This window comes from Petromyzon marinus, chromosome 13 (genome assembly GCF_048934315.1).
Source record: "Petromyzon marinus isolate PM22_M1 ecotype Great Lakes invasive population chromosome 13, UKy_Petmar_22M1.pri1.0, whole genome shotgun sequence".
Classification (NCBI taxonomy): Eukaryota; Metazoa; Chordata; class Hyperoartia; order Petromyzontiformes; family Petromyzontidae; genus Petromyzon; species Petromyzon marinus.
Genome location: NC_133679.1, coordinates 10,287,064 through 10,313,014, shown reverse-complemented (window position 1 = coordinate 10,313,014; position 25,951 = coordinate 10,287,064). Strand labels below are relative to the sequence as shown.

The 25,951-nt window shown below is 42.1% G+C and overlaps 1 protein-coding gene across 4 annotated transcripts in view; it reads left to right on the top strand.

The window, feature by feature from the left end:
* Positions 1–25,951, top strand: part of MEGF10 (multiple EGF like domains 10) — a 181,742-nt gene that overhangs the window by 86,514 nt on the left and 69,277 nt on the right. For all 4 annotated transcript variants that reach the window (XM_032953472.2, XM_032953473.2, XM_032953471.2 and 1 more), the window contains exon 6: positions 25,163–25,409. In XM_032953472.2, the coding sequence (XP_032809363.2) occupies positions 25,163–25,409 (247 nt within the window). The remainder of the gene's footprint in view (positions 1–25,162; positions 25,410–25,951) is intronic.

The window sequence follows — 25,951 nt, the reverse complement described above, 5'->3', positions numbered from 1 at the left end:
GTAGCACTTGGTCATCGTCTGTGATCCATGTGCACTGATATCAGCATTTTTCCCTGGCCAATAATGATTGTGTTCAGTTATGAACAGGGGTGGAGCCAGGATTTTCAGCCCGGGGTGACATTCAACAAATGTAAATTTCAAGAATGATTAGAGAGTCAGGCTGTTGAACTAGACACACTCTGATAATGCAGTTGCACGGAGTCCGCCAGACCGAGTGTCGTACACTTATAACGCAGAATGTTTCAGATTTTCGATTTTTTTATTTTTTTCGAGGATGACAATTGTCTACCCTGGCTCCGCCCCTGGTTTTGAAGCGTTTTGTTTGACCCCACGTCACTTTTCGCTTTCTGACAGCTTGGAGATTAAGCCAAGGCATTTGCATATTTATTTATATATTTAGTTTAGCTTTGACGATTATGACGATGATCATTCTTGCCTAATTTTTTTCAAGGAAAAAAAACCCCACCCCAACGTGTAGCGTAAGCTCAAACGTGTAACATTCAAAATGCCCCAAGTGCCGGTACACAACACACAGCGTGAGCACCATAATCCCGTTTTCATGATATCAACGCAACGCTGCACAAAAACCCATCGAGCAGCAACTGCACGTTAACGGTTTCTTCCACATGCCGCCGCGTGGCACAGCGGAATGTTTACGGGCACTAATCGCTTCTTTATACTCCTGAGATTGTGGTTTACTCTAGGATTTAGAACGTAAAATTCTGAGCATAGTGTCACGGTGAGTATGCTGGTGCCAACGTTGGTGATATTATGGGAAGGTCCCTGTAACCGTTGTCTCCCAAATACTAGGTTAAAGTAAACCATTTCAAATCACAAGAAAGCTCACATTTCTGGGCGGTGTGGCAATGCAGTGGATCGTGCACTGCGATTTATATCCAGTGACCTGAGTTTTTATTTCTGGCTATACGTGACCGTGGTGGCGTGTGATATCGGTACGAATCTTCGGCCTTACCGTACACCGCCCCCCTTCCTCTATTTAACTACCTTGTGCTGATCCGCACGGTGAAGTATGGTCAAAGAACTCCCCCATGACTGACTTGGGCAGCAAGTGATATTCGTCAAAATAATAACAATGCTGAAGTTTAATTTATAACGGTCACTCTATACAACAAATTAATTTGTGAAATTTTAATATTTACACTTCCAAAATAAAAACGAGCTCTGTGCGTGCATTTGTTCTCGTGACCACGGAGGCAGCAGGCACGGCGTTTATTGGCAGTGATGGCTTTTGGAAGGGGCCCTGTATGAGCTCCGTTGCTATAGGGGAGGGCCCTAGACACTTTAGAAATCCCCAGACATAATTAAATTGTCTTTGATAGAAAGAAATGACCCAGGCACGGGGGCAGTAAGTCTCTCCCGGCAATGCATTGTGATCTATTTACCATTATCCTGGCATCGTATTACTGCACAGCATCCACCTGAGTTACTTACTGCTGCCCAGGGACTTGCACTGTCCATCTGGTTGAATTGCTGATGGTTACGAGCCAATTAGTCAAATGAAAATGCTTCACTTGTGTTGCGGTTGGATGCTACCTATAAAGTCTGCCTTCGCCTGGCCTGCTCTCTTCAGCACGGTGGGGGGGGGGGGGGTCCGTGCATCGATTACTTGCTTCAGTGATATTGGCAATCCCATTGCAGAAGTTAACATGTCGTTCGTAGGGTGTTCCATCCCGGTGTTCGTTTTGCCTTGTTAAAACAAACGGCGATAAACTACGTGTATAAAAATTTACTTCCCTATGGAATTGGGAAAAAAAATTTCGTGAGATGAATTTTTGCACTTAAGAGTCCTTGTTAAGGATTTTAACCGCACGTGCTTTCAGTTGTTCGCTTGCTTGCGCTGTTTTTTAATCTTCTGATGCAATCGACAACTCTGAACGAGTCACGGCGGCGACACAAGATACAAATGAGCAGGCATCTGTCAAGTGGACAGACCCTTCGTCATTTGGAGTGCCTTGTGCTGTCTCGGCTGCTGATGCCTTGAGTGGGTTGCTTGGTCATTTCTTTGATTGAAAGCCTGGCTTGTCTAGATATACTTCCTCCAGTCAAGGCTTGTACTTCTCTCAGGCTTGCACAAATTAATAGTGCAGCACCGCACATCCCAGCAAAAAAAAAGATTATAAGCAAAAAGGTCACATTTTGTATGAATGGTACTGCACTGTTAGTTGGCACGCAACAAAAACGACGTGAATATTGATGCAGATATAGTCCTCCTTTGTGAATCTAAGTAATGAAGCAAAGAGCAGGCAACCATTTTTGTTCATTTGTGTTTTAGCAGAAGGGCATAATACCCGAAATTCCTGTCCATCGGTTCACATTCCTGAAGTTTTGATTCATGTTATTCGAAAACACACAAATGCTTGGTTGGTATTTGCGATGCAAGTTTTGGTTTCTGAAAATTGCACCCTGTGCCCATATTCCATCGAATGTAGTGGAGGTACATGTTTCTTGCAACATATTTTATAATTTTAGATGATTTATTTGTGTGTGTATAGTCGGTGTACTACAGTAAGCAAGTCATGCGTTTTGGAACTCAAATAACAGTATACAGTTAATCATTTCTTTTGCCGAGCCCTGAAAAAAATTGCTTTCATATATAAAGCAAAAAACAGTGAGCCGACGAGAGTGATTAATTCAAGCCTGAAAAAATCAATTTGATAACTAAATTTTTGTGGGGTTTGGATCACATGCAAAATTTTCTAAAGACATGTTCCAGCCTTGCCTCGGATGTGTTTTTGTTTTGTGTGGCTTTCAGAACTGTCTCCAGTTTCACAGATCCGCAATTCTGAGGATCTGAGGATCAGTGGAATGCGGGTTGGGCCCATCTGTCCATGAGAAAGAAAGCTGCTAATTAATTGGACGATTGAAAGAGCAATACCAATGTACATTGCTACCCGCAGGGTTGACTTTGAGTTGAGCCATGCTTACTTTGCAGTTTAAGTGATTAAAGAGCTTTCATAACGAGATAAACACCGTTACCTCCTATTGGGCAACATGCATGAACATTTATAGAAGATGCGTTGGTATTAATGTTACTTGTGTGCAGTAACTTATATGTATAACATTGCATCGCAGGATTGCGAGAGATGGTGACAGATTGGGGTGGCCTTCATTCAGCAGTGGATTGACCATGGTTGATTATAATAATGATGATCAAGTGATGTGATTTAGGTGTAAAAAATTGACGATTACGTAAATTATAACTTGAGGTGAAATGTGTAGGCATTTAGTTTATTATTGAATTCAGAAGTCATTGTCATGATATAATATTGCGTTTTAAAACGGAGATCTTTTGTTTTTAACAAACACATAAAATCAGTAGTTTGTGATATCACTGCAGGTTATAGGTGTAGAGCACAAAATACTTCCATTGAAATCAGTGTATAAAGTATAGTCACCTAAATCTAATTCCACGTATGATATTCATTCATACTGTATGTTCTATGCCTCTTTTTTACGCGACATTAAATGTATTTATACATTCTGTTTGCCAGCTTGAGGGACTAGAGCCGTGTAAAAATCCTTAATGTTTAAATATATATTTAATTTAAATAATTAATTTACAGGCCATTTATATTCTTGGTTCTTTCGGTAAAGTCACGTAGAAGGGAAACAATAAAATAATAAAAATATAAAACAATAAAATCCTCACGACGTTTCGACTGCAACACAAGCAATTATCATCAGGTGTGAAAAACCACAGCAAGAAAATTTGAAAAAAGTGGCGGTTATTTTTAACGTTAGCACCACGGAGAGCGATTTGACAGTTTGTTCAGATGGACGAGTCCATCTATGTTCGGAAAAGAGGAGGGGGGAGACGAAAATAATGGATGCGGTCTGAAAGCCACCTTAAGCGTGATCAATCAATTAAGACCCGAAATCGTTTTCACACCTGATGATGATTGCTTGTGTTGCTGTCGAAACGTCGTGAGAATTTTATTGTTTTATATTTTTATTATTTTATTGTTTCCCTTCGACGTGACTTTACCGAAAGAACCAAGAATATGAATCCCTTGCAGTCACGAAAGCTTTAAATAAAAATTTTACAGCACATTGTCAATCCACTGCTGAATGAAGGTCTGTCCATTCCATATCGGTTTTGGAAGTTGTTTGACCATACTTCACCATTGCTGTGTTGCTCTGGCTTCGTGAAGGGAGAGTGGGCGAGGGGGGGAGGAGAAAGCACTAGTACAGGTATCACTCACTGATTGGGTTAACGGTGGTCAGGAATCGGACTCAGGTAGGGCTTGGGTTCATAGTGCAGTGCTTTAACCACTGCAGAAACTGCTCCAGTCCATTGCGAGGTATTGCGATGCATATTCACGTGAAGGGCTATGCACTTGCGTATGTGAAGCCGTTGGATGAAGCGTTTTCTGAAGGGCTGCTTCTGGGCACGATGCACTTTTGGTGTATGAAAGAAAACGTCTTACTGGAAGTGCCATTGTCAGTGGCGGCTGCCAGGGGCCATCTCTTCCGCAGCGATATAAATTGAAAGTGAAATATGGACACAGTTCTAAAAGTTGAACTTTGTAATACCATAGCACTGTGCTGTTGATAATATATCCCCCTTCTGATGTTTCCTGTTTAGCTTTACCCCTTTAAGAGTAGTAATTGCTTATGTCTATCCAAGATGTATAGCCTGGGGCCTTAGGGGAAATAAACCTTTAGCAGTGGTGCACGTTCGGAATGGGGGTGGCAAGTTCTGACTTGTGGGATGGCAAGGAGAGAGTGTATTTTGTTTATTCCGTAGCCTTTTGTTTTCCATACCAAAGCGATTGAGGTCACCGCACCTTTCCGCGTGATTGGTTTCAATGAGAACAGGCAGAACTGCCCTGTCTCAGCAGATTTTTATAAATAAAGACAGAACCGGTCCTGGGAATCCTAATGAGATTGTCTTAATCTATTTTGAGGCCTAACAAGCACACTGAATTTAATGGTAATAACAACTCCTCCCCCTGATCCTTGTATGCACATGCAAATATCAATTTCTTTAAAAGAAAAATACAAATATGCCTACGTAGAAATAAGTAATTAAATTGCAATGGTATCATTATGTTCAAATCCAAACAAACAAAATCCGGCATATTTTGGCAGAATATGGATACATGCGAGCACCTCTGTGGCATTTGTTATGGGAAGATTACAAATTTTAAATGGATGTGTTTTCATCAATCACATAGTGGGATCAGAACACAAATTTGGTTCGGACATCTAATTTCAAAAACATAGGAACATGTCACCGCATAATGGCGACTGTGAGTTATTAGCATATATTTGGGTTATCAAGCAAAACATCAAAATGAGTACTCTATAAATTCTGCTGCTGCCATCCACAGATTTAGGGTGATTAGGTTGCCTTTTTCTTGTCAGTCCTATGAAGGATTACTTGTGTTTTGTCTGCAGTCGGTAAGAGGAATTCTATTTCAACAACACCAGTGACTGAGGAGATACTTTGGAAGTGAAAAAACGCCACTCTCAAAATGGGTGTCTCGCTCCGTTGTGACAGTTTACGAACGCCTCTCCATGGGTGTCAAGTTGTATTACGAACCTTGCAGCGACGTATTAAAATTAATTGCTGATTACCTCGGCAGCACCATCGACGATTTGTATTGTAAAATTATACAAGATGCGGTCAAAGGCGTCTCAGAGCTTACCACTGAAAAGTAGACTGCACCGAATAAATTTAGAATCTGTTTTGAAGTTCAGTCTCTGTATGCCAATCGTGTAACGATCATGTAATGTAGTGATAGGTACATCGCTGATATTAAAAAAAAGTAATAAGTTTGAGTCTGTGGATTATTATTTTTTTCTGGCAGAGCTTCTGACTGCTCTTCATTAAATGTATCTCAATTGTTACGTTTTTAAATTCTACTTATAACTCTGCAGTCTAGTTCTGAATATTTGCGCTCTCAGTGTTACTAAAGTTGAAGACTATATAATTTTCAATTCGACAAATGGTTCCCACTTATTTTAATTTTTGTGTTCGTTCTTGTCCTATTTAGCATTACGAGGTCTGGAACTACTTATTATTTAAACGGCCACCGTTTAATGTGGCGATTATGTTTGGCCTGTAGAAAGATTAATTTCATAGACCAGATTTGGGGTTGGGAGCATATTGTGATATGATGGTGGAATTTTGTTTTTCCTCTTCGGTGTTTATTAGCGATGGGAGTGTGGTTGTGGAAGGCAAGAGAGAGGCCAGATCGGCTGTGGGTCTGTTGATTGAGCGTGACAGGCTGTGTAACGAATCTCTGAGCAGAAGTCAGGCCCTATCTCGCACCCCGTATGCCCCTGAGCTGGAAAGCCCACTTGAAATTTGGCTTTTGAATGGCATTTACAAGCTTCGGTTTTTCTCCAGTTTTAACAGAAAGCTCAGAAGTTATTTGATGTAGTTTAGCACGAGGAGCGGGTTCCCAACTTTCAGTGTACACCTTCTGGTTTCACTGTTACTTTCAAACATGATGCATTGTACACATTTCATGTAATTGGGACTGTCTGTCTTTTTAAATTTCAACACGTCCCAACTGTGACTTGCTTTAAAATCACGTTTGTCTATAGGAGACAAATCTTATTTAGCAACAGAATGCAGTAAATAATCACCATTGAATAGTGAATGTAACCATGATAATAATGTGCAAGCTATGGGGAAGCTAGGAGTGCTGGTGTGGCATTCAATGAAGCAAAGTGGGAGCGTACATTTTCGTGGTTACGATTTGTGAAGTCACTTGCTTGGAATTCCATTTGTCTGTGGGAATCTACACAGTTTGGAACAAAAAAAACACTCAAAGGGCTGTATTGGGAATATTCCAGCAAAATTATGCAGCCAAGAAAATTCTGATTGTTAGTGAAAACTAACTTGCTTAGTGATATTTAATCCCTTATTTACATTTTATTTTAGAATTTAAATCTGCAATTTATTCAGTGTTTTGGTGCAATACATTGAGCAATAATGCACTGTTTTTTAAAGTGCATTTGAATTCATTAATTCACTTTATCATAACATCTATCTATGTATACAGACTTAATAAATGCAACTTCTTAAAAAAGGCACAAATGTATTATAATGTTCTCCTGTAAATATTTCATATAGTTGGCACACAATCTGCTAAATAACGACTCTTTCGTTTACATATTTGTTTTTAATGGGCTGATGTATTTACAACTTCTACAACTTCTTTACAAAGCAGCTCTTCTGATAGCATCAATGGATGCTTGTGCTCAAACGTAGCTTGGTGAAGTAAAAGAGAAAGATCATGATTCACGATCATCATGACTCTGCATCTCGTTATAATTGTCACCTTTATTAAGAGGTGCTTTACAATTGTTATTTGTTTGCTATATTTCTTGTAATTTGCAATTCCATACACTTTCAACCGCATGTGATTTCTTTGAAAGTTAGGTAGCTGCTGTTCTTGTCTCTGGTACTGCATCACACGGTGACTGTTGTTATTTCTTCATGCCTAATTGTTGGTGGAGCAGTGACGTGATGGTTATTACACTGAACTCTGAACCCAGTGACCTGAGTTCGATTCTTGGCTAACATTAGTGGCGGGTAAAATCTGAGCCTGTCTTTGGCTCTCCCGTTGCCACTCCAATTTCACTAACGTGCACTGACCAGCATGGTGAAATATGGTCAATCAACCCCCACAACCAACAGCTTTGGGAGACCTTCCAGCAGTAAATTGACAAATAACAGTAAATTATAGTGTAATTAATTTGTGATTCATTTAGTTGTTGCTGGAAGGAGGGTGGGGATTGGGTGGTTGGTGACAGTGGAGAGGTGGTGGTCCGGGTATGATGGTAAAGGAGACAGAGTTTAATAGTGGCAAGATGTTAACTACCTGGCCTGGTATACAGGAGGTCGTGGGTTCAATCCAACCCTGACACCTGTATATTTGGAGTTTGCATCTTCTCCCATGGTCACGTGAATTTTTCTCGGGGTCATCTGGTTTTTCCCCCCATATTTAGAAACATGCGTTTAGAGTATTTAGCTGATATAAATGTCCACATGATAAGCCACTTTGTTGGGCTATCATTTGTGGCTAGGTCGCTTCTGAAAAAGAGCCATCTAGCTCAGTGGGCCTTATGTGGTAAAATAAAAAAAGTTGTTTATAGTTTAATAGCTTAGTTTAAATATCACTGTGACCATGACTCAAACCAAGGCCAATGGGTTCTTTGTCCAGTGTGATAACTGCTGCGCCATTGCTCCAATGTGGTCATTGATACACTGCTACTTAGTAATTGTGTGCCACTTAATGTTGCTGTTGCCTGTGCGCGTGCCGAGGAACTAGTGTCCTTTATTAATTTGTCGATTATGAGGATCAGTTGGGCGAGCAAGAGCTCTCCCAATCATGAGATTGGAGGACAAATCCTCTTTGGTAAAACCACCGCCACCAACAGAGCACCACCTGGTGGGAAAGGAATAGTGATTGTTCTGTTTTTCTGATGTGAGCCATCATCATCAGTCTTGCCACTCCTGGATAAAGGCCTTTGCAGCCATAGGAATGTGGAATTTACAACACAGGTTCAAAACTGCAAATTAAGGCAATCACTCCCCATTACTTATTTGGTTGTAAGGGCACTTAAACTTGTTTGTATTTGGGAAACAGAAGTTGTGACAACATTTTAAGTAATGAACAATCTTTTTGTAACGTCGACTGCAATTCTTTTGCAAAGACAGCTGCGCTGGATGTAATGAACACGTTCGTAGACTGTAGGCCTACTGAACAGCTGTAATGGAAATAAAATTGGTTGTGTTAAGTAATTGTGTTTATGCTCCAGAACTAGCCAAATAAAACATTAATGTGAAACAGCGTGATACAATTCTACTGCTGTAATTCAGTTATTGCTTATCTTGCAGCTAATTTAATTTTTTACCAAAAAAGTATGAAAGGACGATGGGGAATGCTATTTTCCATTTCTACGATAAATGTATAACTTAATTACAATTTATAAAGATTCAATTCAAGTTGTAATCACTGCAAAATTACGTTTTTAATGAGGTACAAATTGAACCAATAATCCAACCAATTAAAGCATGTTGCATGGATTATTTGAATTGACCTGTTAATACAAGAAGGAAAATAACTGCCAAAATTCAAATGCCTTTACCAGTTTATTAACACTAAATTTACTCTCATGAGTTTGAGAGAGAACGTTGTTTGCTTGTTCATAAACGGAGCTGGTCTTATGCACATATATCACCAGTCTCATTATAACTCATTCTAAATTTGTTTTCAAATGCCACATTTATGTTCATTATTAGACAAGTGATGTCATTTAAACACACATTCAGCAAATGCCTTTTTATTGTTTTTTGAGTCTATGCATAATCCTTAGAGTAGTAACATAATGAACTAAAGTTTTATCTCACATTGGTGCATTACAGTATTACGGTTTTAATAACCTACATTTTAAGTAGCAGCATTGAATGTGTAATGGAGCGTGAAAGGTAAAGCTATTTGTTAATTTATTATTGGTAAAAAAAACCCCCATAATTTAAAAAAATATAAACATTAGGGCATTTTGCTTTCTGCTTAGCGTCTCATAGACTCCCAATGACACCTATACTGCCATCACTCACCAAAGCATTCCTGCTTAATTGTGCTTGACGGTGCAGGTCAGTGAAAACTAATACTCAATATTGAAGTCATCGACAATTCCTGTTGTGGTAAATCTCTCTTCACAAAGAGCCACGGCCTGCACCAATGAGCCCTTCAGTGTGATGTCAACCGTACCCTTTATCACCTGCCTGCTTGTATGGGGGGGGGGGTTGCTATTATGGTATAATATGATTGTTTGCTTGGGCGTCCTGTCCGCGGGTCTTCCTGGATCTTGCGTGGCCTTCAAACCGACGCTGGTGGAGGCTGCGGTTGACAGGGACGTCTCTCTGAGACCCCAAGCGAGGGAGTGGTGGGGGGGGGGGCTAGTTGCCCCCTTCCCCTTGTGCGTCACGGCTTGCACGGCAGCCTGCACCTGTCGATCCTCTTTTCTGACTCCCCCCCGCCCCCCGAGCGTTGAGGACCACAATTCCGTTAAATTCTTGCTCATCGACCCATTCTGCCTGCACGCCGCTGCGCTCCGGTTTGGGTCTAATAAACAAATTAATTGACAAAACGGGCAATCGTTGCAAGAGTAATTGTTTTTTTTCATGGAAGGATTAGCTGGCCTTATTTTAGATTTTGATGTAATTTACTTCCATTTGTGCACAATGTTAAATTGTCTGCCCGTGCACTTCATTATAGCATCATAATTTGTTTTCTGTGGCAGGAAATTAGTCAATAGCAATTATTTTAATATCTAGCATAACTTTTGTAATGAACAACTGTTATTTATTCATTTTTCTTCTCTGCTTGTCATCAAGCATCTTCATTGGACCTGTTTTGCTACAAATTCAGAACTGGTAGTCAATCATTTTAATTAAATAGCCTTTTGATTTTTTAAGAGCAACTTTATAATTGTTTACTTATTTTACGTTTGATGGGCCTACATTTATATCGAACAAATGCAATGCATTTTATCATGTGATATATGTTGCTTTGTGTGAGTTTGTACATTTTAACATCAATCCAAATGCAATTACGAATTAAAGATTTTTTTGTTTTATTGTAAAAGTATTGCCGGGTGAAGTAGGAGTGGTATGTAACAGTGACTGATCTAAATGTGCACCACAATAATTAGAACATGAATTATTACGTTAATTTACACAGCATCTAAATATAAAGCATCTCCAGATGCAATACATAGCAATTAGCATAACAAATAGAAGACAAAATAAGATAATTTTATTTGAGACATTTAGCAAGAGGTGGCCTGGTGATTTAGATGGCAAAGTATTGGGCCAGCAATGCTGAGATCCTTGGGTACACATATGGTTGGCCCTCAATAATTGCATTCATGTAGTGTGCGTTAATAGTCTCAGCCTGGTTTGCAAAAACTGCACGCAAAAAGACTACTCAGTTTGGACTTTCACTTAATTTGGCAAAATTCCAGCTCTGTCAAATTGAAATGTGACGCTGTGCCCCTTATTGTGTAAAGATAAAGGCAATTCGAAGGGTCGCTCTCAGATGTTGTGTTAGGGTTGTGCTGTGTGTTGTTCGGCATGATGTCCGACGTTTCGCTCCACGTTCTGGGAGATGCTGTATAGTCGAGGGAGAGAGTAAGCTATTGAATTCAGATCCTGAAGAAGCTCACAGCACGGGTAGTGAAACGTTAGACATCGTGCCGAATAACACAAAAGACCGCAAAACACATCGGAGCTCTAAACAACATTATAAACCTATGCAAAAACTGAAATAGTTTTCTGTGATATGTTGTGTGAAATTCTCATGTACGGCCGTTCCCGTGAGATTTCTCAACAGATTCTGTGTTCAGTTACAAAATATGTACAGTATTTTCAACATCCGTTAAACAAAAACAACCGTGCAAGGCTGTAAGGCTGTCCTTGTAATGAAATAATAATTTCATTGTATTTTTTTGTCAATTAGCAACTCTTTATTTCTTATTATTCATGTGCAGGAGATAGATTAATTTTCTGCCCTTCAGGCTGCCCCATCTGATAGGCTATTGACCCACATCTAAGCAGTCATGTACGTGGTATGAAACCCGCTGATGGTTATTGACAAGCAGAGCGCGGATTCGCTGAGTGACTCTCTTGCAATGATTACGTGAAAAATTGGAAGGTGCATGATGGTAATAGTGGAAGTATGGTTAAAGAGGCACAGAGAGTGAGTTATTCCTAAGCAGACGTGACTTTAGCTAATGTGCAGCCGAGACCCAATTTTTTGCTTATCTGCCCTATAAAAGTCACTATACCAATGCAAAAAAATTAACTTCTGAAGCCCAGGAGAATCATGAGTGATGTTCGGTAATGTGCCGGCGTACACGTTATACTGAGATATCCTTCTTTGTGATTGCCTTTTTAAAAGAAGACGTAATGAAACTATCGTAGAAGTACGATACCATGAGTTTTATATTTTCAGGGACAATTGTATTGCACAGCGCAGAGACACGTTACGTTTTACTTTTAATTCGGTAGAATTTGAAAATGAATACGGGCAAGCCAATCGCCTTATGAGATATTTTGCTCAACAAAATAAAAGTCGATCATGAGAGTTTAACTCTTGAAGATGCAATATTACTCTTTACAACAATGGAAAAATTATATTCGCATCTTAACATAACACTTTAAAATAGGCAAACTATCACTTGCTTCAGTGCATCATTTTTTTTTACAGATATGTTAAACTAAACAAAGCTGTAGAATGTATCGGAATGTTTTTATGTGTTTTTTTATCCTCATTTGTAGCGTATCGTTTTGGACTATCTTCATCATGTTTTGCCGAGGGCGAATCTCATGACATCTCTTTATAACCCTTAGCCTCTAACATTAAGGCCATTATAGTGCATTTGGTGCATTGGTTTTGCTCTGCATTCATGAGAAATACAGATTAACAAGGCCATTTGTGCTTATCAGCATCATGCTGCCACGTTATTCGTATTCCAACATACGCTTAAGTCCATAAAACCACGCTCTGGTGCAAGTAAACATGCATTATGCAATCTTGTCATGTTGTAAAATAAAACACGGTGAGCGGAGGTGCAATCCAGCAACTGCTTGTTCACACCACCGCTTGTTAAAGGTCTTCCACTACAAGGACCTTCTAGAGACGGAAATTTGGCCTACTCTTCCACACCGGCCAGACATCGTGGATGAGGTAGAAGTACCCACATTATACCCCACCACACTTGACCTGCCAATCAACGAACCGTGCTGTGTCCATCTATACCGCTGAGTGGACAGAGGTGGCCGGGGGGGTTTAAGAAACCGCCCAATTGTTTAATTTTCCATGCCAGGAGATCGCACCAAACTGGCGACCTTTGCATTGTAAGCCCTACGTATTATATATATACTGTATCGTAGCTATTCTTGTTTGCCTAGGAAAGCCTCACTGAGTCTCATGACTCTTTTTTATGGAGGGTCCTGCCAATTTTTCTCAGCAGTGGGCGATGTAAGTTCCAACAGAGTAATTTTCGAGATTTATTTTCTTTTCAAACTTGGACCATAACGCCAGAACGCAATAGCTTACTCTCCCAAATGATGTCAAGGACGATTTAACATCTACTGTAAATCAGACGGCGCATACCATCATGGCTCAAACACACGTGGTATCGATCACGGCGGCCACTGGGCTCGATCCGCGAACCTCCGCAACAAGTGGTGATCGCGCTGCCGCGAGGCCACATGAACCCATTTGACGACGGCGTCATCGTGGCGTTGATGTAACGGCGGCAAAAACAAATCGCCGCGCAGCGTGGAGCCGAAGGCCACACTGGTGCAATGACAGCAGACGTCTTCGGGTTCCGCGTGTGCCGACGTTTGGCCCCTGCCGATACCAAATAATATCCCGGCACTCGCAAGTGACCCGCGAGTGCGGGAAGTGCGACACGTGTCTTTTTACAACACCGTCCGAACTTGAGCCCGGCTTGCACACTCCGCCTTCTTGAAATAGGCAAACAGAATGCTTGCATAGCAGTCTTGGGTTCGTGTGCATGATGTCAGGTGCATGCCAAGGTGACCAAAGCAGCTCTCAGCTGCCCAGACGCTGAGAGCACCCGACACATTTTGGACGGACGGACGGCCTGAGTGAGAGTGAAAGGGGAGTCGGCGTCAACCTTTTATGACCCTTGGGAAAAGTTTCCCGTTTAGCCACTGGGTAAGATAACAGAGGGCGCTGCCCCCAGCGGCGAAATTAACTTGATCCCTGGGTCCTGAACCCAATGCTGAAGCTATTCCCGGGTCCTGCCGGCTAACATTGCCACCAGGGGTTTGTCGCGTCCCACGAAAAAGCTAAAAGACTGGGATTGACTGAGACAAGTGTTCTCCTCCACTGCCTCCCTCCACCAGCTGCTTGTGTTTCTTGGCAGGGAAAGTGGTTTTGAATGATTTTCTCTTGTGCCGTGAAGATCCAAAGAAAGCTCTTTAGTGCATGTATATTCATTCAGTTGGGTTAAATGCTGCCATTCTTCTTCTTCTGAATTATTATTCCAGAAACATACACGGACGCGAGTTCGAATCTTGACCACGGCTTACATTAGTTGCGAGTGATACCTGAGTCGTTTCCTGGACTGTCCCTTCACCAACCCATACTCCGATTAGCATGGTTGGCTACATGTGGTGCGAAATAAGTTCAACGTACGTACGTGCATACACACTGACCCGTTTGGTGAAGCACGGTCAAACAGCCCTCGCAACTAACATGGCACAGGGGGAGGCCTCTATTCGGAAGTGCATTGACAAAGGTGCTGTAAATGGTTATAATTACTATCATTTTTTTTAAAGAAAATAAGCGATGGGTGTACAATGAAACTGCATGCAGACAAAGCAATCGTGGTAAGGTAAGAGCAAAAAAAAAACAGCCTTTGACAAGCTGTTGAGTTTTCCATTTTCTGGGTTGGTGTGCAGAGCTCGCCTGGACTTGGGACATTTGTTGATGCTGTTGCGTGCCGCGGCTTGCTTCACGTCCCCAGAATTCACACGCAATGTCCCATCGGCAACAACGCGATCACGCCATTCCGTTACGACGCCTAATTGGAAAAAAAAACATTCAAGACGCCTGAGATTACGCGTTACGTATTATATTGCAAAGCGACCTCGCCCCGTTGTCGATCAGATTGAGCCGTTTAAATCTCTCATGACTGCACCTCGAATCTAAATTTCCAACAACATTTGAGCCCCCAAAGAAGTGTAACAATATAATACTTAAATTTTGATTTAAAGCTTTCGTGACTGCAGTAATTCATATTCTTAGTTTTTTCGGTAAAGTCAACGTGACTTTACCGAAAAAACTAAGAATATAATACTTGCCATTGTTTAAGTGTTTTAATTCTGGCTCGTACGCTGAGTCGGGGTAAGTTTTTCGGGCGTTCATTTGAGGGGCGTATCATGCCCGTGTGCTGGCGTGACAATCGGCGAGATTGCCACAAGCAGCTGGAAGTCTCAGCATACGTGCGATGCGTTTTATTACCTGGCAGAAACTAACATCAGACTGTTCGAGATTTGAAGCTTTCGTGACTGCAAGGATGCATACTCTTTGTTTATTTCGGTAAAGTCAGCTAATTTTGCTGTGACTGTTCCACCTGAAGACGGAAGCTTGTGTTGCCTCCGAAACGTCGTGATTTAATTTATTTAATTTTACCTGCGTGACTTTACCGAAAAAAAACAAAGAGTATAATATCAGACTGCTTCACTGTGGTAGGCATTGCGCTCCGTTTTCAGGTTTTACACACAATGCACTCTCTCTTATCCTTCACCCTGCCAAGGAAATACTTTCCCGCTGTCATGGTTACGTGTGCGAATGGTCAAGCTGTAGTGTTGCTAATGACGAGAGATTTATCATCGTGATTATATGAGTGCGCTTCATCACAATTTGCATTTGATGTGCATCCCGTTACTTGATTGACATTTTATTTAACACAAGTGGCAGGTCCTAATCATTAAGAGGCTCAGTAGAGGGCATGCTTGACATTCTGAAAAACTGGACCAACGATTCTCTGACATGACTCTGGCTAAAATGCAAATATAAATAACACGTAAAAATACTGTATGTCCACACAGATACATTGACGGCATATCAGATTGTAATGCCGCAATTCTTTCATCAAGCACTGTGGAGATTAGGGTTGGTGGATCACGCAAATGTTGTATAGCTCTCTTCACATGGGTGTCGAGGTGCACCATACCCTGGCTCAGCAGGAGAAGTCGGTACAGCGAATGTTACCCCTGTTCCAACTGTATGGAATAGAATGTTGCCCTCTCACACGTCTGGGTTTTTTTCTGGGTGCTCCTCTTCTCCACCACGTGTATAAACGTTAATTGGCAAATAATACGTTCCTTCATAGAGGACCGCAAAGCGTAGAGGGGATTTTGGCAACGGCTCACCACCTGGCTCCGGCCTTGCTGCTCGTTTGTGGTTTCTCGTGCCTCTGAATCTTTCTCCCTCGTTTTGAGAATGATCGACTACAGTATTCCCACGTTATTCGCTAGGGATACGTTCCGGAGATGCTCGTGAATAGCAAATTTCGCGGACAATGATATTGGCCTACAAAAAGCTATCTTTTATCAAATTACTTTATCTTTCAACACTATCTCTTATCACATTGTCATCACTTTCTAGCATCACTTACTCTCATCACTTTCTTTCTTTCTCTTTCTGTGCAGTGGTGTCGAGTTCCAGATGAGATTCGCAGATAGAATGCTGTACTGTGCAGCGCATTACAAGTAATTATTATTAAAACTCATTTATTATTCTCGTTGACTTGTCCTGGTTGATGTGATCATTGATGCATTACTGTATAGATTCTGAAGTACACTTTTATTTTATAGGCAATAGTGGAACTAATGTAAGTTAAACATAATACCATTTAACGTAATTAAGTGATGCTCCTCTTTTCACTGTACAATGCAATGCTAACTTATCCAATTATCCGATGTGCTGTAGCGCTATCGTGCTTTTATACGCAGTTTTTCTTTTTATATAATTTTTGCCCACTTACCTATGAAGACGGCAATTAATTTATTGCCGGCTAAAAGTCGCGATAACGTAAAGATTGATGAGTTTCAAGCTATCAGTTTTTGGCTATTACAGCTTGCAAAAAGGCAATTATCTGCAAACTGCCACATAAGCTAAGAGGATTAAATGTACCACAAGCAGCGTATCCTGAAAATGAGGTTTTATTATTAAACTAAGGCATGTAATGGTCCCGCATCTCCTGTCTATCAGTGTGGAATCAAACAACGCTGTCAAATCGCTCATTTTCCCACCAATAAATTGATTTTTTTTAAACTTTACCAAGGTGTTGAGGTGAGAAGAAAAGATTTTTGTCCATCACATTGTGCTGCAAGCACAACAATTGTCGCATTTTTTTTATTTGTTACGGGAAAAAAATATGAGCATCATTAATATTATCCACAAGGTGCTGGTGTTTATATCGCGTTATGCGTTTGTTATGATTGCGGTCGAACTATATGACCCATGTCTTAAACAGAGAGCTTTGCCAATAATATCTGGTGAGTTAACCAGCAAAAGCACACCGAACTGCTGATGAGACACTGTCTGTTGATACCGGTCCAGAGTTTGTTCATACCATAATGAATCACGGCTGCTGACATTATGCCCTCCCAGAAGGCCATGGGGCCAATGGATAGTGTCAAATTCACCTTAATTTGTTATGTGGAGAGGCGGATATGTGCAGGAGATGTATCGTCTGCTTACAGTGAGGGAAAAAAAGTATTTGATCCCCTGAACAGTGAGAGAAAGAATAACAACAAAAAAATGCAGAAAAACGCATGTCAAAAATGTAATAAATTGATTTGTATTTTAATGAGGGAAATAAGTATTTGACCCCCTCTCAATCAGAAAGATGTATGACTCCTAGGTGTCTTTCATACAGGTAACGAGCTGAGATTAGGAACACACTCTTAAAGGGAGTGCTTCTAATCTCAGCTTGTTACCTGTAGAAAAGACACCTGTCCACAGAAGCAATCAATCAATCAATCAGATTCCAAACTCTCCACCATGGCCAAGACCAAAGACCTCTCTAAGGATGTCAGGGACAAGATTGTAGACCTACACAAGGCTGGAATGGGCTACAAGACCATTGCCAAGCAGCTTGATGAGAAGGTGACAACAGTTGGTGCGATTATTCGCAAATGGAAGAAACACAAAAGAACTGTCAATCTCCCACGGCATGGGGCTCCATGCAAGATCTCACCTTGTGGAGTTGCAATGATCATGAGAACGGTGAGGAATCAGCCCAGAACTACACGGGAGGATCTTGTCAATGATCTCAAGGCAGCTGGGACCATAGTCACCAAGAAAACAATTGGTAAAACACTACGCCGTGAAGGACTGAAATCCTGCAGCGCCCGCAAGGTCCCCCTGATCAAGAAAGCACATACATGCCCGTCTGAAGTTTGCCAATGAACATCTGAATGATTCAGAGGACAACTGGGTGAAAGTGTTGTGGTCAGATGAGACCAAAATGGAGCTTTTTGGCATCAACTCAACTCGCTGTGTTTGGAGGAGGAGGAATGCTGCCTATGACCCCAAGAACACCATCCCCACCGTCAAACATGGAGGTGGAAACATTATGCTTTGGGGGTGTTTTTCTACTAAGGGGACAGGACAACTTCACCGCATCAAAGGGACGATGGACGGGGCCATTTACCGTCAAGTATTGGGTGAGAACCTCCTTCCCTCAGCCAGGGCATTGAAAATGGGTCGTGGATGGGTATTCCAGCATGACAATGACCCAAAACACACGGCCAAGACAACAAAGAAGTGGCTCAAGAAGAAGCACATTAAGGTCCTGGAGTGGCCTAGCCAGTCTCCAGACCTTAATCCCATAGAAAATCTGTGGAGGGAGCTGAAGGTTCGAGTTGCCAAACGTCAGCCTTGAAACCTTAATGACTTGGAGAAGATTTGCAAAGAGGAGTGGGACAAAATCCCTCCTGAGATGTGTGCAAACCAGGTGGCCATCTGCAAGAAACATCTGACCTCTGTGATTGCCAACAAGGGTTTTGCCACCAAGTACTAAGTCATGTTTTGCAGAGGGGTCAAATACTTATTTCCCTCATTAAAATGCAAATCAATTTATAACATTTTTGACATGCGTTTTTCTGGAATTTTTTGTTGTTATTCTGTCTCTCACTGTTCAAATAAACCTACCATTAAAATTATAGACCGATCATTTCTTTGTCAGTGGGCAAACGTGCAAAATCAGCAGGGGATCAAATACTTTTTTTTCCTCACTGTATGTATTTCGTTACATTTATTACAATTTAATTGTTTACATTTTGAAATTGTGCGCGAAACAAGTGGGAAGCCCATTGAGACGCAATGTGAATGCGAATTACCATTGTGTTTTCAAGGTAATCGCAAATAATTTACTTCCATTGATAAATAGAAAACGCTTTTCTTAAGAACTGCTTGTTGATGTGTTTAATTTGTTGTCAGTCCCCCGCACCTCCGATTAGCGCGGTTGGCTACGTACGCTGCGTAAGTTCAACATACATACATACACAATTTAATAATTACGACGAATTTTAATTCCACAATAAGCTACCTTATTAATTATTGCGTCACACGTGCATACATAAAATAAACCCCGATAACAATGATTGTATTGTACCAATAAAATTAACACAATATTTAGCACAATAATCTTTACAGTAGGTTCAGTGAGTATCAGGTGGGAGCAGGTTTGAAAAGGTGGGTTCTTTAGGCCAGGGGTCACCAACCCCCCCGGGCCACGGACCGATACGGTACGGTCCGTGGCCTGTAAGGAACGGGGCCGCACAGCAGCAGGAGGTGAGGGCGGTGAGTCCGCGCGTGGCCCACCCACCCATTGTTTTTATTATTCACCACTTCCGTGCGCGCCTCTTTCCCGCACTGCGCACGTGTCTCAGTCACAGCGTTGGTATAAAGCCCACAAGCTCTAACCCCTAGTAGCCAAAATGAGTCAAATACAAACGTCCCTGGAGAGCTTCTTTGAAAAGGGGGAAAGACCCAATGATGACCCCCCCCCATCCCCGGTCCGTGAAAAAAATTGTCTTCCACGAAACCGGTCGCTGGTGCCAAAAAGGTTGTGGACCGCTGCTCACGGCCAGTGGCACCGCACAAAATGCACAACAACGTCCACGACAGCCGCGCTCCGGATCGCGACCTATCCGTTGTGCGATTTATAAACGGTGTTCGCACCACGCAGCGGGCGATTGCAAATGGTGGCGTGCATAAGGAGCAGCCCCGGGGTCAAATTGGCCAAAATGAACCGTGACCTCTTTGAATGATGCATTCAAAGAGGTCACGTCGTGATAAATGTTTTTGGGTTAGATCGCGTAAGTATAAATGTGTCGTTAAACCCTCCACCACCCGACACAGCCAGTAAGGCTTGTCACGTCAACAACGCGCGCCAATTAGTTTACTACTTCAGCCCACCGGTGTGTGTCGGAGAGTAAATCCACAACGTTCACAATCCGAGTACGACGTTTCGCCGGTGATTACATCAACCAGCACCGTCGTGCGATTGGCCAGAATAGCGAAGCGATCCACGTGCTTAATTGAGCGACATGACGTCACCGCCGAACTCATCGGATGCGGCGATGACGTCACAATGGATCAGAATTAAAGGTAATTAAACGCCTCTATATAACGAACGAAACAGTTAGACTCCTAACTAACGGCGCCGTTTAAAAATAAATTTATGCAAACCAACACACCTGAAGATGACCGTTTGAGTTATGGTCGAAACGTCGTGAGAATTTTTTATTGTTTTATATATATTTTTTATTTTGTTGTTTCTCTTCAACGTGACTTTACCGAAAAAACTAAGAATATGAATTACTGCAGTCACGAAAGCTTTAAATCAAAATTTTAAACTCCTTACTAGTTGGCTGTGTCGGGTGGTGGCGGGTTTTAACGACACATATTTACGCGATCTAACCCCTCCAAAAACCCCTCTATTGTGGATAATTAAACCACGTTGCACCGCGAAGCGAGCCAGGGCGACTCGAATCCATCCCTCGTGGCGAGGCCCCGCTCGCTACCTGTGCCTAATTACTTATGCATGGCACCGCGATGGTCGTCTCGCGCATATTTATTATTTATTCTCTTCACGCACCAAAGCGCTGCTGTGTTGCTCTCCAGCAATGAGGCAACCTCAGCAGGGGGGCCTCGCAAGCGGTGATTTTTTAAATTATTTTTTCATTTGAGACACTTTTAGCGGATTTAGCCGTTGTGTTTACACAAGGCGGCCTGCAGATCTGGAAGGGTGATATTTGATTTTTCTTCAAGTTCTCAGCGAGCCCGCAGTGCCGGTATTGTTTGCACTCCAAGTTGCTCCCGTCAAAAATTGGACAGGTGGAATGGATCTCACCAAGCCTCCAGATAACCCAACTTCATATTGAAACGATAAATGAACAATGCTCCCTTTTTTTGGTTTTGTTGCAATTTGTATTCGTATTTTTTCACAGCCCGATAGATTTACCAAAATTAAGGTATATGATCCATTTTCTTTATAATATTTTTCACATACAGTACTGAAAATGTTAAGGTAGGTTTGAATATTTAATGTTAATAAAAGTTAAGAGGAAACACCACATAAATAATTCAACATTTATAAAGGGTCATATTCATGAATTGGATTATTACACATATGAAGGTTCTATTAAATAATATTCTGATTTGTTAAAATACTCTTCTGGCATGTATAATAATAACAAGCATATGCCTCTAAAGGTATTTAGTCTTATTTTTAACACTGCTGGATAGCATTAGCAGTCGTACTTTTCTGAGCTTATTTTGATGGCTTGCAGTAGGAAGGAGGTGTCTTTTCGAGTCGTTCTTATGAAAAAAAATAAAGGGTGTTTCTACGTATGGGAAAAAACACAAGAGCACAATTTGACGAGCGCTGGAGGAAACTTGCGGCTCATTAGTAATGCAGTGAGGCAAGGTCACGAAAAACGACAAAGGACCCTCGGCCAGCCTGAATTCTCATCGCACCACGATACTCTCCCTGGTGGCACCCACAGTCTAACTCTGCGCACAAAATGCTTACTTATTGCTTCAATATTACTTCTGACAAAATGTGTTTGTTTTTTTAATTCATTACAGATTCCTTACCAGTTGCACTCCCCTCCGAGTCGTCATGATGCTGCAGACAGCCCAATTCACCGTCGTCCCATTGGTTGTGTGTTAATTTCAGTTTACCCACTGTCGCCCAGATATTGTCCACATTTGTATTGCTTAGTGCCACCACCGAACCACGCAGTGCCAGCTTTGTATTCACAAACCACCTGAGAGCCATTATCCCCCACCGTTCCATCATCGCAAAATGTGACTTTTTGTTGAATTGTGAAGAAGAATTTCGATTTAAAGCTTTCGTGACTGCAGGGATTCATGTTATTGGTTCTTTCAGTAAAGTCACGTAGAAGGGAAATAATAAGAACCAAGAATGTGAAGAAGAATGCAAAGTTAGGGCTCAGCCAAATGGCATGCACTATGCTATAGATGACTTTTGTTTCCAAAAGCAGCAGTGGTTGTGAACACAATTATAGCCACCGTCTTATTTACATTTTGATTGCATGTCTGAGAACTAGTACACACTGATGCAAGTGATGCGCAGTACACTCAGCTTAAAAGCATTCCAGGCTTGAAATGACCGCTTACTTTTTTGATGAATGAAAATAATACAATTACAAGAAATGTTTTGTATAGGTTCAGGTTTGGCATCAACATATAAACACAGGCCACGCAGAATATGACAAAACATTCTCAAATGTTTGTAAGGTTCAAATCGCAGCCAGTCTGGGACACAACTTCCCTCCTTTAACCTTCACTGACTGGCATGGTGAAGGATGCTCAAACAACCCCCATGAGAGACACAGCAATGGCTTGATAAATATCTGTAAATTAGGGTTAATTGTTCTTGATGGGGCAGCAGTGTGGCACAGTGGTAACTCTTGTGCGTCACGGGAAGAATTTTTTGGGTTCAATTCTCGACTCGTGCACCTATCGATGTGGAATTTGTATGTTCTCCCCCTATATCTTTGGTTCTTTTGGTAAAGTCACGTAGATAGAAAAAACATCTACATTAAAAGCAAAAACCCACGACGTTTCGATCGCAAAATAAGCGGTTTTCTTCAGGTGGAAAGAAAAGAGGGCCGACCTCCAGATGTAGCTGCTTATAATGGCTCCAGAGTGAGTGGGCGGGGAGAAGGGCTGCGCGAGAGACAGGGGGAGAGAGAGGGGGTGGGGCACAGATAGGGGGGGGGGATGTAGAGAAGGAGGAGGGAGGGATTGCACCTCGGTACACCCATCAGAAAATGGAGGCCCTTATAAGCAGCTACATCTGGAGGTTGGCCCTCTTTTCTTTCCACCTGAAGAAGACCGCTTGTGTTGCAATCGAAACGTCATAGATTTTTTTCTTTTAATTTAGATTTTTTTTTCTATCTACGTGACTTTACCGAAAAAAAAACAAGAATCTGAATTCCTGCAATCACGAATGTTCTCCCCCTGTTGTGTATGGGTTTCCTCCAGTATCTCCCGTGTTATGCCATTGCCAAAAAAATCCCAATATAACTAGTCTCAGCCAAACATTTCAATTACCTGCAAACTACTCAAATGGCATTACACATAGCCGCAACATCATCGCTCCCTAATGCAAAAGTTGGCAGAACCCTCCTGAAAAAAATCCTTGAGACTCGGTGAAACTTTTCTGGGTAACGCCAGCGAAATAGGTTTCAACTTTTGTTCCGCTTCCATAAACAGCAGTGTAGTAGCACACCATCACAACAAGAGCATTAAGTAACAGTGACTCCACACGAGTATCCTCTCGTCGCCGTGGTGAGATGTTAATTACCTCGCCTAGTATGCAGGAGGTCGAGGGTTTGATCCCGACCCTGACACCTATATATTTGGAGTTTGCATGTTCTCCCTGTGATCGTGTAGATTTTTCTCCAGGTCCTCTGGTTTTCCCTCCACATTTAGAATCAACATGCGTTTAGAGTATTTGCATGCTATAAATGTATACGTGATAAGAGATTTTTTGAGCTATCATTTGTGGCCAGGTTACTTATGAAAAAGAGCTATGTAGCTCAGTGGGCCTTACCCGGTACAAATACAACGTTTAATCAGTTTTAATTTAATTTAAGTACACATGGGTGTAAAAACAAGAGCTGTTATGATGATTCCAATAATAAATGTCTACAGCAAAGTGCGTAATAAGTACCTGTCAGCCCCCTAGTTCAATTCATATGCTTACTGGGGTAATTTATATGTGGACTGACATCGAGATTCCATTGCAGTTGCTTGCTTACGTCGCTGTTGGTGAAATGGCATCTGCGAGATGGAGCTTTAGATAGCCTCTCTCGTGGGTGTTATTTTTGTTACCGCACTCTTCCATGCCCACCAGATGTTCTCGGAAGAGGCAAGCGTACTCACATTTTACCCCACCCGTATGCCACCTGCTGATCGGCTAAGAGTAATGCCGGGTGGTGGACAGAGGTGGAGGGATTTAAGAGACTTGCACCGTTGTTTGAACTTGCATGCTGGGAGATCGAACCGGCGACATTTGGATTGCAAGCCCAGTTGCGATAACGGTTACACCGTGGCGTCTGTGTCCGAGTCCATCGCGGTGTTTGAAAACTATGTTTTGCTGTTTTATTTGTAGCCCCTTTAAATTGGACAGCAATTATGGGCCGTGACCTTTCTTTGATAGCAGCTTAATCAGCTTGACGCCAAGAAGGAGATAATTCTCTTCCTTCCTTAGTACACTTTGATACGTGGATCTGTAGATGTAATGAAAGAAATAAGTTTAGGCAGCATTGAATTCCTTGACACAATTTAGTGATTCCATTACAGATATGGTAATATACAAACCTGCAGAATAACACAATTTTTAGCTTTCATAAAACGGGATTTGCATTGAAAGATACTATGAATAATTTCCAGTGTACAAAAACCAATTTTCTATAAATCTGATTAAATATATAACACCTTTCTGTGTTTGACCATCTCATCACCAGGGAAAAATGGAAATCCATCCAAGCACTACCCTTACTTAATCATAATAAAAAAATAAACGCGAAATAAAAATTAAACATATACACGTACGACGAGCTACAAAAATCCGTCGGCATTGACCTTATTTGAAATTCCTCGGGAAATATGTGTGACTATTTAGCACCTCTTGCATACCATGAAGCCACAAATTTGAACGTCGTTAAAAAGTGTGGATATGAAGGAAGTATACACCAGGGATGTAGCGTTTATTGAAATACGTGGCATTGACAGGTAAAACATTTTAAACGTTGATAATAATAATTGTTCTTCGCATTGTGTCGAATACTGGTGTCAAGTCCCACGTGTGCCCTCTGTGTGTACCCGAATCGTTTGTTCAGTGGACAAAAAAAAAACAGAGTGTGGATATTTTTGGAAGGCGCGCTCAGCCGTGCAGCGCAACAACTGCGAAGGGAGCTCGGAGTGCCGGTACGCGACGCGGACTTCGTGCCTCGCACTAATTGGCGTCGTGCTTCCCCACCTCCACCACCACCACCACCACCCCCACCCCCCCGCGTGTACTCCAGGCTGTGACATCGAGCACTGGGGCCCCCACTGCAGCAACCGCTGCCAGTGCCGCAATGGGGCGCGCTGCAACCCCATCACCGGCGCGTGCGTGTGCGCCGCCGGCTTCCAGGGCTGGCGCTGCGAGGAGCCGTGCCCCACCGCCACCTACGGCTTGGGCTGCCAGCTGCGGTGTCAGTGCCACAACGGTGCCACGTGCGACCACGTGACGGGCGAGTGCCACTGCCCGCCCGGCTTCACCGGTGCATTGTGAGTGACTGCGCAGCCACCGCCGACGCTGTTCAGAACTCCAATAGTAATTTCCTTTACACAGACGCAGACTCTTATCAAAACCTTATAAATAAAACAAAAAAATCAATCGGGTATGGACCATCGGAAAAAAATGTAATGCAATGCAGCGCCGAAGATGATTAATTTGTGGGTGGATCGCCGATATGCGTGAGGGTTTTTTTTACCGGACAAGAAAGATGAATGCCCGAGTGGTCAAGCAGCAAGAATTACGCCCTCGTCCTTGTTGGTAGACACATCGCATCAGGCACCGCTCATTATGCGTATATGTGGAGAATCATGGTTGATAACATATATAAACAGACGATCATTCTGTCTCCATGATAAAAAATGTTTAAGTTATGAGCTGTTCGGATTTCCAGATGGAGTGCCCTCGCTAATCACATCTGGTGAAACCCAGCAGCATTTGTTGATGTCTGCTGGGCCAAGTCGCCTTTGACAAAGAGCTTCTTAGCTCAGCAGGCTTTGCTCGGTGGAAAATACAATTCTGGACCCTGATCCAT